This window comes from Arvicola amphibius, chromosome 1 (genome assembly GCF_903992535.2).
Source record: "Arvicola amphibius chromosome 1, mArvAmp1.2, whole genome shotgun sequence".
NCBI classification, from domain to species: Eukaryota; Metazoa; Chordata; class Mammalia; order Rodentia; family Cricetidae; genus Arvicola; species Arvicola amphibius.
Window position 1 is genome coordinate 178,388,153 of NC_052047.1, and position 17,099 is coordinate 178,405,251.

The window sequence follows — 17,099 nt, forward strand, 5'->3', positions numbered from 1 at the left end:
TTCTCCTCTGTATGCTGTGAATATATTTTCTTACGATTGTTTAATAAAGAAGCTACTTTGGGCCTTTGGCAGTGCAGAATAGAGCAAGGTGGGAATTCGAAGCAGAGATAGAGGAAAAAGGAAGGTAGATTCCAGTAGCTGCCAAAGGAGTAACATGTCAGCACCGGTAAGCCACAGGCTAGTGGCAATATATAGATCAATAGAAATAGGTTAATTTAAGATGTAAGAGTTACTTAAGAAGCCAATGCTATTAGGCCAAGCAGTGTTTAAATTAACATAGTTTCTGTGTGATTATTTTGGGTCTGGGCAGCCAGGAACGAACAAGCAGCACCACCTACTACAACTACTATTACCACACACACACACACACACACACACACACACACACAGTTTGAGGGGTAGCAGAGTATCGACTGAATGTCTGAATTCCAAACCCATGAATGCTCGAATATCTGGTACATATCAAGACCTATGTAAACATTGCTATTATTAATAACATCCTGAGATTCTTGAAGACTGGCATTGAGAATAGACTTCCCTTAAAACTTTAGCCCTTTTTTCTGTAATTAAGATAATAATTTAGGCTTTTTCTAGCTGGAATGAGTATTTTAGACAGACATTAAAATCAGTGATTTGATCATTCTTCATCCCAAATATAATATAGTTTTTCAGACTGTGTTTCATTAAGTGAAGAACTAGAAAGTCACTTTCATCTGAGATTTTATCATATTTGATGATCTGAAGAGTTTTCTCAATGAAAATGAAAGATGCAGAACTTACAGTAGTCTGTAAAACTTACTGTCAAAATTACAGGAAACAATGGGTGTGTTTGCTCCAAACACAGTGGTGGCACTGTGTTTCTGCTTTTCCGAGCTCTTCTCATCTCCATCCTCTGTGGTGTCTGCCCCCTAAAGTAGAAGGAAGCCATTGCCATTATCATCATTGTCACCATCATCAATCACTATTACCATCACCACCATCATCATGGTTGTCAACACCATCATCATCATCACCATCATCATCATCTTCATCACCATCACAATCATCATCATCGTCATCACCATCACAATCATCACCATCATCATCATTGTCATCACCATCACCATCATCACCATCATCATCATCGTCATCACCATCACCATCATCACCATCATCATCGTCGTCATCACCATCAGCATCGTCGTCATCACCATCATCATCATCACCATCAGCATCGTCGTCATCACCATCATCATCATTGTCATCACCATCATCATCATCACCATCATCATCATTACCACCATCATTACCACCATCATCATTCTCACCATAATCATCACCATTATCATCACCATTATCATTACATCTTCATCATCATCACCATCATCCATCATCATCACCATTATCATCATTACATCTTCATCATCATCACCATCATCCACCATCATCACCATCATCATCATCACCATCATCCATCATCATCACCACATCTTCATCATCATCACCATCATCATCATCACCACTATCCATCATCATCATTACCATTATCATTATCACTACAACCTAAAAACAAGCAAGTCAAGAGGTGAGATTAGCAAGCAGCTGCAACAGTAGTTTTTAGGAGAGATTTTATCACCAACCACTTCATTTCCCAAGGTAACACCCAAGACAGAGAGTGACTTCTTCAGAGTCACCTCACTAGAAGGTAGCAGAGCAGGAGGTGAAAGCCAATCCTTCAGCCTCAAGTCCAGGTTTACCAAACCCTGCTGTTGAAAGAGTAGGGAGATAGTGGAAGCCCTCCAAGGCTAGGAGGAGGAAGACAAAGAACAGCAGAGAGTGGTACAGTCAGAGTGCAGAGGAGAAAACAGACTACACCTAGAAATGGTCCTTCTCCTCCCTGCCCCTCCCTTCCTTCCTGTGTCTCTGTGTGAGTGGCATGTGTATGTACCTATGTGTATATCCATGCACAATTGTATGTGTGGTCAGAGAAGGGTATCAGGTGCCCTGTTCTATTACTCACTTTCTCATTCCCTGAAGACAGGGTCTTTCTTGTTGAACTGGGGCTCATGAGCCCCAGTGACCGTCCTGCTTTCCTTTGCTGCCATTTCCCCACTCCTCAGTGCTGGGATGAGAGTCAGCCCCTGCCACAAACACCCAGCCTTTTGGACATGGGTACTAAGTTTCTAAACTCAGGCCCTTAGGTTTGCACAGAAAATGTTCTTAACTATGGGGCCTTCTCCCCAATCCATGGAACTGGATCTTGGCCACCATGCTGCACAGATCACCCATTGCTGGTTTTATTCATTCCCTCTATTGACCTGCACCACCCACCTCATCATCTTCCTTTACTGTCACCTGAGTCATCTTTTAGTTTTGTGAGCCACCCTTCTGCTTTTCTTCCCCTCTGAGTGTATTCAGCTCGTTCGGTCTGTTAAATAGCAACAATTTCCAAGCCATCTGTGCCTACACAGTTACTGGATATTTCCTGAAATCAGGGCCCTGGCAGACATACTTGGGAAGTCCTGGGAGAACTAGATGTGCCTTCAGTACTGTTCTGAGGTCCTCTCATGCAGTAGGGCTTTCTTCCTAAGATGGGAGTCATTGGGCACTCAGGGCATACACCTTTCCCCCAACTTCTTCACAACCACGCAGCACTGAGGATTCAGGGGCCTCTCTGGAGTTGTCTATGCTTTCTAGCTGACTCACACATTTCCTCTGCACCAGTATTATCCACGCTTTGACTTCTGGTTACTTACAAGGGCACCTTCAAGTTTAAAGATGGCAGCAGCACCGTGTGTTTCGGAAGGAGCCATTTTTCTCCTCCAGCGTCTGCGGCGAAAGGTGTCTGAACTGCGCTGTTTCCAGTGGAATTTCCAGCCAATCAGCGAAGCATATTCCCAGCCCTCCCGGTCTTCAAACTCTTCCATGGCCTAAAATAGAAGCAGAACTTTTAAGGAGAAACAATACTCTTCCTCATATTGATAAAGCAGATCATTAGGTCAATGGACAATATGTAGTCACAAATATCCACTCTGTCAAGTACTACATGAGAACAGGGGTACAGCTAAGAGAGAAGAGATGGGAGTTCTGACTTGGCAGAGCTGGAGGACTGTAGGATACAGGAAGGCAACAATAGCAACCATTTGAACATGGAAGTGTGTGAGAGTGGGTGCTTTCCCAGAATAAGCTCATAAGAACATGCAATGTGATGTTTTTGGAAAGAATTACTATCTGCATTTTATATGTGGGGTCAAATGTATCACCCCTTAGAAATTAAATGTCTTGTTCATGCCAAAAGCTGCTTAGTTAGTAATGATGTGATAGATCAGAGTATGTTATTTCTGTGGTAACTATTAACCCAATACAGTACTCTTAAGTTAACCATGATTTATGTGCACATGGTCTATTCTGAGAAATTGTCCTCAAAGCTGAAGTAAGACTGAAGAAAAAGATGTTGGTGCTTGTGTGGAAAGAGAAAGTGAAGCATGTCTAGAAATTTCTCACCCAGTCAGGTCGGGACAATGTTGGTTTAAGAGACACCTGTTCTAGCACACCCTGTCCCGGAAGCAGGCTGCTAAGCAAGGTAGACACCAAGATGGTGAAATTATTCTCCTTTCCAGGAAGATCATCATTGAATAAAATGTGACTTCCCAGCACCTGCTAGAGTTGAGCCTTCAGAGCAATAGGAAGAATTCCTGGTTAGTATTAGTCTAAGCTGGCTTCAAAGGTCATCTCTGCCACCTTCTGAAGATATGATCTACAACAAGTCTATTGCATGGCTATGAACTCCATCTGTGGAATGAGCAACATCCCAGACCTTACAGCTTATGCATGATGCATATGTGTGCTGGATGTTCTAAATGACAAGCAAAACATACCATTTGGTATTAATTTCATATTACCATCCCACTTAATTTACTATGCAGCTTAAAGCCTTGTAATACCTTAATTAAGTTAGGGTATTGTAGTAAGAAGGAAGCAGGCGTGCTGCGTCCCGCCACCCAGCTCCCGCATAGCTAGCTTAGCCCCCGCATAGCTAGCTTAGCCCCGGAAATAACAACACACAAACTGTATTCATTTAAATACTACCTGGCCCATTAGTTTCAGCCTCTTATTAGTTAACTCTCACATTTTGCTTTAACCCATATTTAGTAATCTGTGTAGCACCACGAGGTGGTGTCTTACCGAGAAGGATTCAGCATGTCTGACCTGGTGGCTGGCTTCATAGCAACTGTCTCAGAGAGGAGAGGCATGGCTATTCACTAACTTCCCTTCTTCCCAGCATTCTGTTCTGTCTACTCCACCCACCTAAGGCTGGCCTATCAAATGGGCTAAGACAGTTTTGTTATTAACCAATGAAATCAACACAAACAGAAGACTCTCCCACATCAGGGTATGGGTAGTTTTATGTCATTTAGATACAAGCTAGAGTTATTTAGGAAGAAGGAACGCAAATGAAAAAAAAATGCCTCTACCAGGTTGGCCTATGGGCAGGCCTGGAGGGAGTTTTCTTGATTGATGACTGACATGGGAAGGCCCAGCTTGCTGTGGATGGTGCCACCTCTGGGTATGTAGTTCTGGGCTATAAGAAAGCAGGCTGAGCAAGCCATGAAGAGCAAGCCAGTAAGAAGCATTCCTCCATGGCCTCTGTATCAGTTCCTGCCTCCAGTCTCTTGACTTCTTGCCAGTGGCCATGTCAGAGGAGCTGTATATGGCAGTTGACATCAGGATGGCAGATGCCCATCAGATGCCCATCAGGATGATGATGATAAATCTCAGATAGGCAAGGCCCCAAGACCGCAGACCCAGAGTGCCTTTTGCTTCTGCTGTGCCCTCACATGTCTGCTGCTGCCATCTTTCTCTGGTGTCTGGCATGGTGTGAATGGGGGTGGGGAGATCCCCTCTGCCTGAAATGTAGTGTGCTTATCTCATGGAAACATCCCGATCTACTGGGTATTTTTTACCTGTGGGTTATTATGAAAATGATTTCCTCCTAAGCTGTACTGTATAACCGAAGCAATGATTTTATACAATAATAGTGTTAGGTCAGGCTGTGGTGGCACACACTTCTAATCCCAGCACATGGAGGCAGAGACAGGCATATCTCTTTGAGTTCTAGGCCAGCCTGGTCTACAGAGTAAGTTCCAGGACAGGCTCCAAAGCTAGAGAGAAACCTTGTTTTGAAAAAACCAAAAAAAAAAAAAACCCAAAAAACCAACCAAAAACCCACAAAACAACTACTACAACAACAACAACCAAAACCTACTGTGAGTTTAAATTGAATTTTGATTGAAGCTTTAAATAAATATTGTAAGGGATTATATAGAGGTTATTTTGGTGGGAAAATTAACATAGGATTAACATAGGTAAAGGTAGGATAAAATGCTGCCCTGCCTCTGATAAAGCAGAGGCTAAAAAATAAAACAAGGAAGTGTCACGCAGCTAGAACACATGAGTTTCTATTGAGGAGCCCTATAGACTGCGCCTTAGGATAGTGATTAAGAAAAACAGCTGAGTCCTGGTAGCCCAGTTAGCTTAAACTCTTTTCATCTTAATGCTGGGAGATGTGTTCACAGGTTTGGAAGTGCATCATAGCTGAGACAAAGCCTCGGGTTAGATTAAGGTATTTTGATAATAGCTCTGAAGTTAGGGATCAGAAAACAATGCAGCCCAATTATTACTAGCTGATGTACTTTCCTTGTAAGAATTGGTTGGTGATCAAAGATGATGATTAATTTCTTGTACCCATTTCTGTCCTCAATCTCCTGATATAAAAACTACTGATGAGCAGGTATGCAGGCTAAAGATTTAAAGTAGAGCTGACTGATTGTTTTTCATGCATAGAAGTTTAGGCTTGCAATTCCTTTAAGAGTCCTTGTAAGATCATCTTTCAAGATAAGTAATAAAGTAATTGGTCCTTTCTTTGTAACCACAAAACGCAGCCTGCCAGTAATAGAACTGACTGATAAGAATACCGTGCTTGTTTATACTCTGTTAATCTATAACAAGTTGCTTGGGTATGAACGTACGTGGGTTCTTGATGATAATTTGTTTTTTTACCTGTAATACATAAAATGTTAAATCATTTAAAGAAAATAAAAAGCATGTTTTATACTTGCTTTCATTGTAATCATTCACTTGAAAAACAGAATGTAACTACATTGTAATTGTTATATAGCTTGAAAGATTTTGTGGGGGCATATAAGGAAAAACAAAGAAAGAGAATAAGAATAAAGATAGAATTAGAAGGAAAACATCAAGAATGAGAGACTAGGGAGAATACAAATTGAGTTAGGAGGAAAACGTCAAGAGAGACAGAAGGGACATTTCTGGATAGAGAGAAGAGAAGAGAATGAAGACTACAGAAGAAGGAAGCTATCCAGAGCGCCTGCGTGGCTTTCCCCTTACCCCTCAGATAAAAAAGTCATAGCACGCCGAGTCTGTGCATTTCCTTCGACTTCTGTGCTGCTGGAGGCTGGCCCCTCAGGCAGCGAAAGCTTTCCTTCATGATGGACTGTGGTCAGGACATGTGAACTGAAATATTAATTCATCACAGCAAGAGAAAACCCTACCTAAGACAGATGGTTCCCATTTCACAAATGAGAAAGACTGTAGAGTCGGGATTTGGATTCTGGGTCTCGTTCTAGGTCATGAGGTTTCGACACTCCTGTCTTATCCTGCCAGCATAACCTCAGAGTCCTTTTCTACCCTTCTAAAGGCCTCATCCACTCTGCCTCAGCGTCATGGGGCGGGGGGGGGGGGCTTGTGGAAGCACAGATCGCTCGCTGCTGCTCTGTCCCCAGAGTTACTCAGTAAGCAGGCTGGAGTGATATTTCTGACATATCAGGTGAGCAGGGCACACTTCCAGAGCCCTGAATCTTAGCATCAGATCCTTGATTTGCGAACGGCTGTGCAGAAACAGCCGTGCAGCTGGACTGCACATGTGGCAAGCAGAACACCCAGCACGGCCCCCTCCTATTTCTCTTACCCTTGCAGTACTCGAAGCTGTTTGGGTCAAATCTTTCTTGCGTTTTCGGACCAGTCTCCGCCGTCTGTGAGTGTGATACATTTTCTCTGCTGCAACCCAGGACTTGGGCTTATTATCAGGAGGAATGGTAATTCCATACTCCCAGCCTGTAACAGAATTTGAGAATAGTTACTTGATAGAGAAGCCACAGCTTGGCCAGCAAATAGCTTGCTCGGAAATGGATAGCTCCTTTCTCTGCTCACAGATGTTCTGCTGTTATGACTGTCACAGGGTTGAATAGGCTTAATCTGAGAAGATGAAGTGTGCCATGCCGAAGCTTTGGGTGCCATCAGGCCACAAATGTAAAAGTATGTATATGTATATATGCATTATGTGTGTATGTATGCATATGCATATGTGTGTACTAATATTCCAAAATCTAAATATTTCTCAAACCAAAAACCACTTCCTCTGGGCCCAGGATTTTGGGTAAGAGATACTCAACCTTTCTGTTCCTTTGGGATTGAACCTAGAGCCCTGTGAATACCAGGTAAGAACTCTGCTACCCGACTACATTTCTAGACCTTCACTAGCATTTCCTGCAAGTTGGTAAACCTGTCTGTGTTCCAACATGACGACCTTAATGGTAAAAGGCACATAACTATGTGGTGGGTACACAGTTATTGCTCAATAAATGCCATTATGATAAGATGTATTATTATATATCACAATCAATCACAGTCAATGAAGAATTGCCCATCCATTTGGAGTCTTAGGCATCAATCCTACTCTGCCCATGCTTTATCACCTCTTAGAGGAAAGAACCAATTACGCTCTTCCCCTGCTAGTTCCAAGTGGTAAGTTCATCTGGCCTGGCTATTTGTAGAGAGACATAGAGATATATGTCAATCACACGTCCGCTGCTGGGATGACTTACAAGACATTTGCCATTCTCCTGTCTGAGTTATAGGACCTCTAAGTTTGATTAGCCCAGGGAGATTATAAAGTGTGATTAGGAAAGAGAAAATCCAAGCTCTAGATCTCTCCTATACTCTAACTCTGGATTCCTAAGTATCCTAGAGTCCAGCTGGTTGGCCCCATCACCTCCATTTTCCACTTCGAACATCTTCTCACCCAGCATCTGTCTATCTATTTGTTTGGGAGTCAGATACTCATTTGAATAGCCATGGATAACACCACATGACCTAACTGTCCTAGGCCAGCGGGGAAGGGCCCTTCCTCCCGTGGAGCCTTTGCTCTAGTTAACCAAGGCCTTTCTGCTGACTCACACTCGGGCTAACGGATATATGTTACCTTTCTCATCCACTGCTCGATTTATGTCATACGTCCATGCGTCATCTTCCCACTCCCAACCTGGAGGGCAAGTCAGCTCGCTGGGTGATGCTGCCTTATCTCCATTCTAAGATACAGACAGACAGGGGTGAATAAGATCCAAAGATGAGGAAACTTCCATGATACTTAACTACAGAATGTGCATGTCTTTATAGATAACGTCTTCCAGATCCATTTTATTCAGAAAACTGTGATCTTTACTTATATACATATAGTGGTATATTATTTGTATTTTAATAAAGCTTGCCTAAAGATCAGAGGGCAAAGCAGTCTTATTAGTCAGCCGTACAGGCCAGGGAGTGGTGGCACACAGCTTTAATTCCAGGACTTGGGAGACAGAGGCAGATGGATCTTTATGAATTCAAGGCCACCCTGGGCTACAGAAGATTGAATCTGGCTAAAAGAGAAACAGAGCTCACACAAAGGTGATCTCAGCACTTGGGATAGACACCTTTAATTCTAGCACTAGGGAGGTGGAGACAGGAGCAATATGACTGAGCGGAGAAAGAAATATAAAGAGGAAGAGACAGGGACTCAGTAGAGTGTGGAGTCTGAGGTTGGTGGAGACCATTGCAGGATCGCCCGTTTGTCTGAGCCTTGGAAGAAGTAAGATCTCTCTAGTGGCTTGACTGCTTTGCTTCTCTGATCTTCAGGTCGAACCCCAATATCTGTCTCTGGGTTTTTATTATTCATGCAACACATACAAATGCTACATGAAAATTACTTGTCTCCAGTACCTTCTTATTTCCATTATTAAAGAATAGCTTTAAGTTGAACCATGTGAAATTCTTAGTTGTGTAAACCAAAATGATCAAACATTAGCAATTTCATATTGTCTCATTTAATTCTATTAGATGGTGACACTCAAGTTTATTTAGAAAAAAAAATAGAACAGAACAGATCAAGCATTGAGACACATGTGTTCAGGGTCTGGAGAGATGGTTAGGAGCACTGGTTGTTCTTCTAGAGGTCCTGAGTTCAAATCCCAGTGACCACATGGTGGCTTATAGCCATTTATAATGAGATCTGGTGCCCTATTCTGGTGTGCAGGCAAAATACTGCATACATAATAAATAAATAAATCTTTAAAAAAAAAGACACATCAGGAAATGCTGCCGGAGGCTCATGATGCTGATCACGTAAGGCTGAGCAAAGTTTATATATAATGCTGACTTAGGTTTACATTAAAATTCAAAAAGACTTATGATAAAGTTCATGTGTAAAAGAAATAAAGGTGACTGTAAACATGGAAAACACTCAGCCCCATTTCAAGTTAAGAGAATGCAAAGTGGATCCGTGGCAGGGACCCCACGTCACGGATCAACAAAGATGACGTGGTGGGAAGATACGGAAGCAAGGACCAGTTACGTAACTCCCAGTTACGCTGTTGCTGGGAGTGCGTGTGTACCAGTTCCCTGCATTTGGAATTTGACCACACAATTCCAAGGATAGTTTTCTAGACATAAGCTTTCATTAATTGTGTAAAAATGGTTGTATAAAGATATTCACTGCCACATCTTTTATAAAAACCAAAGATGCTCCACCCCAAACCACCAAACCCCAAATGTCTATGAGATGTAGAAATAAACAACAATAGGGGCCTATCACAAAGTTCCCAGCTCTGCATGCACAGTGATCAAAAGATGACTTGCAGCTGGGAGATGGCTCAGTTAATAATTAGTTCAGAAGCCCAACATGCACATCAAACCCAGGAGTGGAAGTCCACATCTGTAGCCCCAGTGCCTGGGAGGAGGAGTGAGGAGATCTCAGGAGCTTGTAGCCAGATAGTTCAGCCCTGTTCAGTGGGGCTCAGGCTCAGTAAACATCCCTGAACTGAGGCAGAGAGTGGCTGAGGAAGACACTGATGTTGGCCTTGCCTCTGCGTGCATGTGTACACACTTGTATGTACTTCTCTCTGCATGTGTGCACACATCCACATGGATATGCACACACACAGGTGCTCAAATATATCGTTATGTGAAAATACGTGTTGTGGAATTGTGTGCCCAACACAATTCTAGTTTGAAGAGGAAAGAGCACACTTGTATAAAAACAGAAACCTGCAACAGTGGCTATTTTACAGAGGACAGTGGTAGGCGGGGAGAATTACTTCTCATTTCCCTGAACACTGGATTTTTTTTTTAAGTTTAACATTTTTATTTTTATTTTTGGGGATGTGTGTGATTATGTGCACGTGCATAAGAGTGTCCGCAGAGGCCCCAGAAGGCTATGGGAGCCCATGCAGCTGCAGTATAGGTGTTTGTGGGCTGCCAGCATGAGCGCTGAGAGCTGAATTCCAGCCCCTGCAAGAGCATCAAGCACTCTTAGCTGCCAACACATCTCCTCAGCTCCGTTTTTTTTTTACTTTTATTTATTTATTTTTTGTTTTTGCTTGCCTGTGTATATCTTTAAAGTGAACATTTCATTTTTCGTGATCTTAAAAACTAGCTAGATAGTAAATTTCTACCTAGAAACTGTGCACAACTCAAACTTGATGCTGGAGCAGTGTCTAGCCACAGCCGCCCAGCGCTTATTGGATGTCAGTACTGAGCATGCACTTGCGGGGGCTTTGTTGTAAATGGGAGACTATTTGGAATCGGGGATGCGGCGGGAAGAGAGGGTGGAGCATCTCTGTGTCTCAAGATGCAGAGATGGGGCATGCGGGTGGCTCACCGCATCTGTATAGGTGTCCTCTGCTGCCTTCCATTCGCCTCCTGGATAGCGAGTCTCATTCTGGTAAACTTCATCCGTGAACTCTGTGTGACCTGCATCCGCCTCAGTCAGGAGGCTGTGGGCAAGAGAGGGCTCCTGTTACCCAGGAGAAATGGAACCGGAACCAGGAACCCCAGCTATTTCACACTGTTGGGCGACCCCTACAGCTGGAATGACACTACTTCCCTTCTGGCTTTCTGGCTTTGGTTTCTCCATTCCAAATTTGACTTTGAACTAAAAGCTTTTGACAGTCATTTGGAGAGGGGGGGCTGGGCCAGCGAGAACTAAATTATAGAGGACTCTTCGCATTGGCATGGTCGCTCCTTCCGATTAATTAGAGTGGAGCCAGGAAAATCGCGCTAAAAGGGCTCTTGAACCGCTCCCTACAGGGAGCACAGAGAGCGTCTTCCACACTGCTTGCTGCAGTATAGACTTTCCAGCGTTTTCTCAGTGAAACTCTTGGCTGACAGTTCAAAGAGCAGGGAATGGAGTGAGGCTGTGTGGAAATGTGTGCCCTTGGCTTGCTGGCTCTGCGCGACATAAACTGGTGGTTCTAAGAAGACAGCCGAGCCTGCTCATTTCCACACTCCAGACCCTTTGAGGCCCTCGAGCGCTCTGTGCTGACTCTGCTAAGCCAGCTTTGGCGTGGATTTAAAAACCCAATGGAAGAAGGGCACAGAAGCTCCAACTTCACCTTGAGTTGTCTGCCAGGGACCCTCAAGTGAAGGTTCTTTTTCCCTTACTACTTCTACCCTCCCTAATATTTCTACTATTTGATTCCAACCAGACCCTGGAAGGGTATCAAAAAAGCCAACAGCCCCAACCATTTGTATAAATTGAAATCATCCATCTCTCCTCTGCGCCACAGAGGAGACCCAAAGGTTTGGCCGCTGTCTCTGGCGTCCCAGCCTTGTGTTTTTCCAGTCACAATTCTACCTTTCTGGTCCTCACCCCCTCCCTTCTGTTCAGTTCAACTCCCCACCTCCACTCCATTCCCACAATTCCAAGCAAAGCAAACAGTCCTGCACCGGAAGCAGGGATGTGTGGTCACTGGGTCTGGCAGACCAGCACGCTCCTTTTCCTCCGTTTTTTTAGGCCTATGCAATGACTCCAAAGGAGACCTTACAATACAGGTCCCAGAAGGTGCCATCACAAGGTGGCCAGAAGAGGGAGCTCTAGGACTAATGTTGCCACCAGCCATTTTTTATTTACTTTGTGTTTGTTGATTGATTGACTGAGATGGGTCTCCTGTAGCCCAGGTTACCCTTGAACTCACCACATAGCAGAGGATGACCTTGAATTCCTGATCGCTGGGGATGTAGGTGTAGGCCACCATATCTGGATTATTCTGTACCTTAGCTTGAGCCTAGGGCTTTGTGCATTCCAGGCAAGCACTCAACCAGCTGAGCTACGTCCCCAACCCTCCTGGCTATATTTAGAAATCTGGGACTCCCAGACTTCAGAGGAAGCATAACTAACCCTCTATTACTCCACTTTTTTTTTTTGGCGGTGGGCGGGGGTATTGAGAATCAAACCCAGGACCTCACACACAGAAGGCAAACAATGAACCACTGAGATATAATATCTCCAGTACATGTTTCTTTTGTTTTTACTAACAACTTTCGAGATAGAATCCACATAGCACATAATTCACCTCTTTGACTTGTACCCCTAATGTTTCTTATGGATGTTCAAACATGACCGAGTGTTAGTTCGGGAGGGGAGTGGAGAAAAATGTATAGCTCAATAAAAACAATTAAAAAAATGGGTGGGTTATATGAGAAATCAGAGAAGCTGGGGGAAGCGAAGCCCAGTTCTAGGCTAGAGAGTTTAGGGTGAGGGCAGGGTCACCAGCCAGGATGGCTCTGTAGTTGCTGAGAACCTTGTGGCCAGAATCTGCTTTGAGAACTAGCACCTAGCACATCTGTAATACAGATATACATATATACATATACATATATATGAGAGAGACTGTAATATATACACACATATATATGTATATATGAGAGAGATTGTAATATAGATATGTATATATATGAGATTGTAATATATATGTATATGCATGTATATGAGAGAGAGATTGTAGTAGTTTAAGTGCAATTGGCCTCGGAATTCCAAAGGGAGTGGCACTATTAGAAGGTGTGGCTTTGTTGGAGTAGGTGGGGTCTTGTCGGAGGAAATGTGTCATGGTGGAGGTGGGCTTTGAGGTGTCATACATGCTCAAGATAGCACCCAGAGTCACAGTCCACTTCCTGTTGCCTTCTGATAAAGATGTAGCCACTCCATGTCTGCTTACATCCCACCATGCTCCCCGCCATCATGATATGGATATAAGCCAGCAAGTCACCCCAGTGAAATGTTTTCCTTAATAAAAGTTACCATGGTCATGGTGTCTCTTCACAGCAAAAGAAACCCTAACTAAGACAGACATATATAAAAACATATTTAGATCTAGGCATAGACAGTGTTGTACTCGGTATTGGACTGACAGCCTTGCTCATGAGAGACAAGTACTCTACCAGGGAGGTCTGTCCCTGCTCATTTCCCTGACTTTTACTTTGCATTTTGAGACTGGGTCCTGTAAATTGCTGGACTTGAATGGAGTCGGCCTGCACTCCAGGTAGGCCTCAAACATGCAATCCTCCTACTTGAGCCCCTGGGTAGCTGGGCTTTACAGACCGTCACCCTACATTCCTTTAGGTGCCTCTTATTTTTGTCTTTTGGGACTAATATCTTCCAACTTCCTGTAAATTTCTATGGACCTAGTCCTATTCAGCGGGTAAAATTAATGTTAATAAGAATGATGACGGAGGGGGTAGAGTGACGTTTCCATGAGTAAAAGCTCCAGCCAGGACTGAAGCCAGGCAGCTGCAACCCAAGAACCCACAGAAAACGTTGCCTGTAGTGGTGAACATCAATCATTCCAGCATTCCTAAGGCGAGTTGGAGAATCTTCCAGAAGCTGTGCACCAGCTAGCCTGGACACAGAATAATAGCAGAATCAAAAGACCCTGACTCAACAAAGTGGAAGGTAAAAACTTACTCTTAAAAGATGTCTTCTGATGTTCACATGTGTGTTGAGGCAAGCAAACACTTGAACACACACACACACACACAACTAAACAACGTAAGTGATGTAGAAAGTCAAACACTCACCTTCTTTCAGGGTCGACTACCCAGTCTCCTTCCCACTCCCATCCCTTGGGAGGCAAAAAGAATTCTCTTTTGAGTTTTATTTTTCCTGTGACGTCAGAGAATTTATGACGTCCCACCAGTCCAGATGTGCCCCACTTCCCAAACACAAGGGCTTGGTTTTCATACTGTTAAAAACAGATTGGAGAAATACTATCAGAGACTGAGAAAGCAAGCCAGCTGTGAAATCTAAACTTGCCCAGATCTGAGACTAGATTGCAACAGAAAGCAGAAAAGCTGTACACACAAAAAGTATGGACCTAAACTCGGGTCTGCCAGTGCTCAGGAGACTTTGGGCAAGTCGCTCATCCTCCTAAGAGTCAATATGCTCATCTGTAAACTGGGCACAACAGGTTTCTTAGACTTATTCTAGAGTCCATGTGCAATCGGTTGTGAATGTGTTCTGCGAACCGTGATGCATCATGGGAGTTGTTTCCGAACCGTGATGCATCATGGGAGTTGTCTCCGTCTTTGAATGACACTAACAGGACGATGTCAGTGAAAAACCCACAACAATCTTCAACGTATGAATGTGTGTGGATTTCGTGACGTTTAGATTTGGACATCGTTCTCCACAGGAATCACTAATGGATGGTGGTATTGCCCAGGTAGTGCACAAACAATACACGAGAAACGTGATTTCCTTTTAGGGTTTTAGAGGTTCTGAGCCTCTCCTGGAGTATGGCAGGCAAAAGAAGAACTTTCTAGAAAGCAAGTTTCATGGCAATGGCTGACTCTGGTTCACAGTGTTCGTTTTTAAGTCAAGAAAATGTACTACATTTGTACGTGTGTGTACAAGCCCTGACGTGTGTTAAGTAGGTCAAAGAACAACTTCTGGTAGCTGGTTCTCTCCTTTGACCATGTGGGCCCCAGGGTTTAATCTAAAGTTGTCAGCCTCAGCTACAAACACCTGTCTCCACTGAGCCGTCTCACCACCCCGGCCGTTCCCTTCTAAATTAGCATCTGTAAATCCAGGATGGTCTGGTCATTATGCTCTCAACCGTGGAAAGAGGTGAGACTTCCCAGGGTTGTGGGTGTCTGTTTGGTTTCAAACTCATATATTTATCTGATGTTGATCTTTATTTAAATAATTATTTATATTTTTTTATTTCATGTGCAACGGTGTTTTGCCTGTATGAATGTCTGTCTAAGGGTGTTGGATACCCTGGAACTGGAGTTACAGCTAGTTGAGCTGCCATGTGGCTGCTGGGACTTGAACCCAGGTCCTTTGGAAGAGCAGCCGGTGGGTGCTCTTAGTCATTGAACCATCTCTCCAGCCCCTTTTGATGTTGATCTTACAGAGAAGATGAGTTACTGAGGCACAGGTAAGTTTTTACCTGCGAAGGGAGGCAGGAAATGTGAGTATGTCCATGATGGCATTGGAGCAAGAGCACAATAGTATAGTCTCAGGTACTGATTTGAGCCTGGAGAAGAGGCCACCTAAGTGGTTATGACAAGGATCCATGAGACTAGGATGCGTGTAAGAAGGGTGCAGAATGAAGGAACACGGCTTTCTTGTCACTTCTGCTTGGAAGCCAGCTTGACGCTCATAAAATCCAAGCACAAACCTCAGCATGGACAACAGAGCTTCACTAAGAGTGGAGGTGGTGACGTTCAGTGGCTTTGGGAGTATGGCCTTGGGATGGCAGCAGTAGGCAGGGTAGTAGGAAGTATTCATGAACAGGCACATGTGAAATCCTTCAAAGACACCCAGAGACGTGTGCATGTATGTGTAGCCTACTTAGTGTGTGTATGTCAGCACTAGTTCAACAAACTGCTGCTGGTTCTAGTGCTGTAAGCTGGGGAAGCATGCATTTTCAAGGTCATTGGCTGAAGGTCACCTCTTTGAATTATCACAGAAAGGAGGTGGTCACTCTGGAGTGCTCTACTGTCAATAATCCTCAGGAGGGTCTTCTCCTCATCTCGTGGGCTAAGATTCTTTAATAGAAGGTGGTAATGACTGCTATGGGTATTAAAAAGAGAAAGTTCTGCTCTGCTAGAGAGAAGACAGGGCTGTCATTAAAGGTACCATTTCAGCAAAGACGGTGAAGGAGCCTTCGGCGAAGCTATTGAACTTCTTCTCCACGGCACTTAAACCCAGCCAGATGTTCACTCGCAATTCCACGGGCACTTTGGGCCCATTGTTTTTTTCCTGTGGATACTGTGGATGAACAATAGCACCTTAGGTGACAATGGGACAGATACCGCATGAACTGTGACATCACGCTAAAGCTCAAGCTTGCTCAATTTCTACTCATCGCTCCTGCCGGACTGAGTTTGTATCTGCTTTGGTTAAAACTGACAAATGACCGTTCAGCAAAGATTGTAATAGGAGCTAAAGCAGTAAGTCTTGAAGTTCCCGCAGCGTCAAGAGTGCCTGGCCTTTCCCAGCTCTCTGACTCACCTTCATTCTCAAGAACAACTTTTCTTTTTTTGATAAACTGTCTGTCATTCAGTCAATCATCAGTCAATCAAAGTGTGAGCCGTAGATTCCCACTTGTCCCTGAGACCATTCAAAGTGTCAGCCGTAGATTGTCACCTGTTCCTGAGACCACTTCAGGAGGTCTACAGGGGCAGAACACTCTTCCTAAGAGCACCAACGTGAGATCTGTGTTGTCTTGTTGGCATTCATACAGATGAGGCAGTGGCATGCCACTGTACCCATCGGTATTAACAGCACTCAACTCTCAAGCACGGAAGAAGAAATGCCAGTTCCACTAAAGAATTCCTTTGACTTAAAAAAAAATAAAGAACTAAAACAATTTTTATGGATTTTTTTAAAAAACCCAGTATTGATTACTAGTTTTGTTAAATCCCCACCCTCGAGTGCCTGACTGTTTAATATTTGGTGTGATAAAGGAGGAATCTCTCACAGGCCATCTAACACATTAGTACGT

The 17,099-nt window shown here is 43.8% G+C and overlaps 1 protein-coding gene across 2 annotated transcripts in view; it reads right to left on the reverse strand.

Annotated features, from left to right (window-relative positions):
• The window catches only part of Myof (myoferlin), a 144,822-nt gene that overhangs the window by 41,811 nt on the left and 85,912 nt on the right, over nt 1–17,099 (reverse strand). For both annotated transcript variants that reach the window (XM_038323629.1, XM_038323623.1), the window contains 7 exons: nt 16,232–16,363; nt 14,167–14,330; nt 10,973–11,087; nt 8,261–8,366; nt 6,968–7,113; nt 2,736–2,909; nt 800–908 (listed from right to left, as the gene is read on the reverse strand). In XM_038323629.1, the coding sequence (XP_038179557.1) occupies nt 800–908; nt 2,736–2,909; nt 6,968–7,113; nt 8,261–8,366; nt 10,973–11,087; nt 14,167–14,330; nt 16,232–16,363 (946 nt within the window). The remainder of the gene's footprint in view (nt 1–799; nt 909–2,735; nt 2,910–6,967; nt 7,114–8,260; nt 8,367–10,972; nt 11,088–14,166; nt 14,331–16,231; nt 16,364–17,099) is intronic.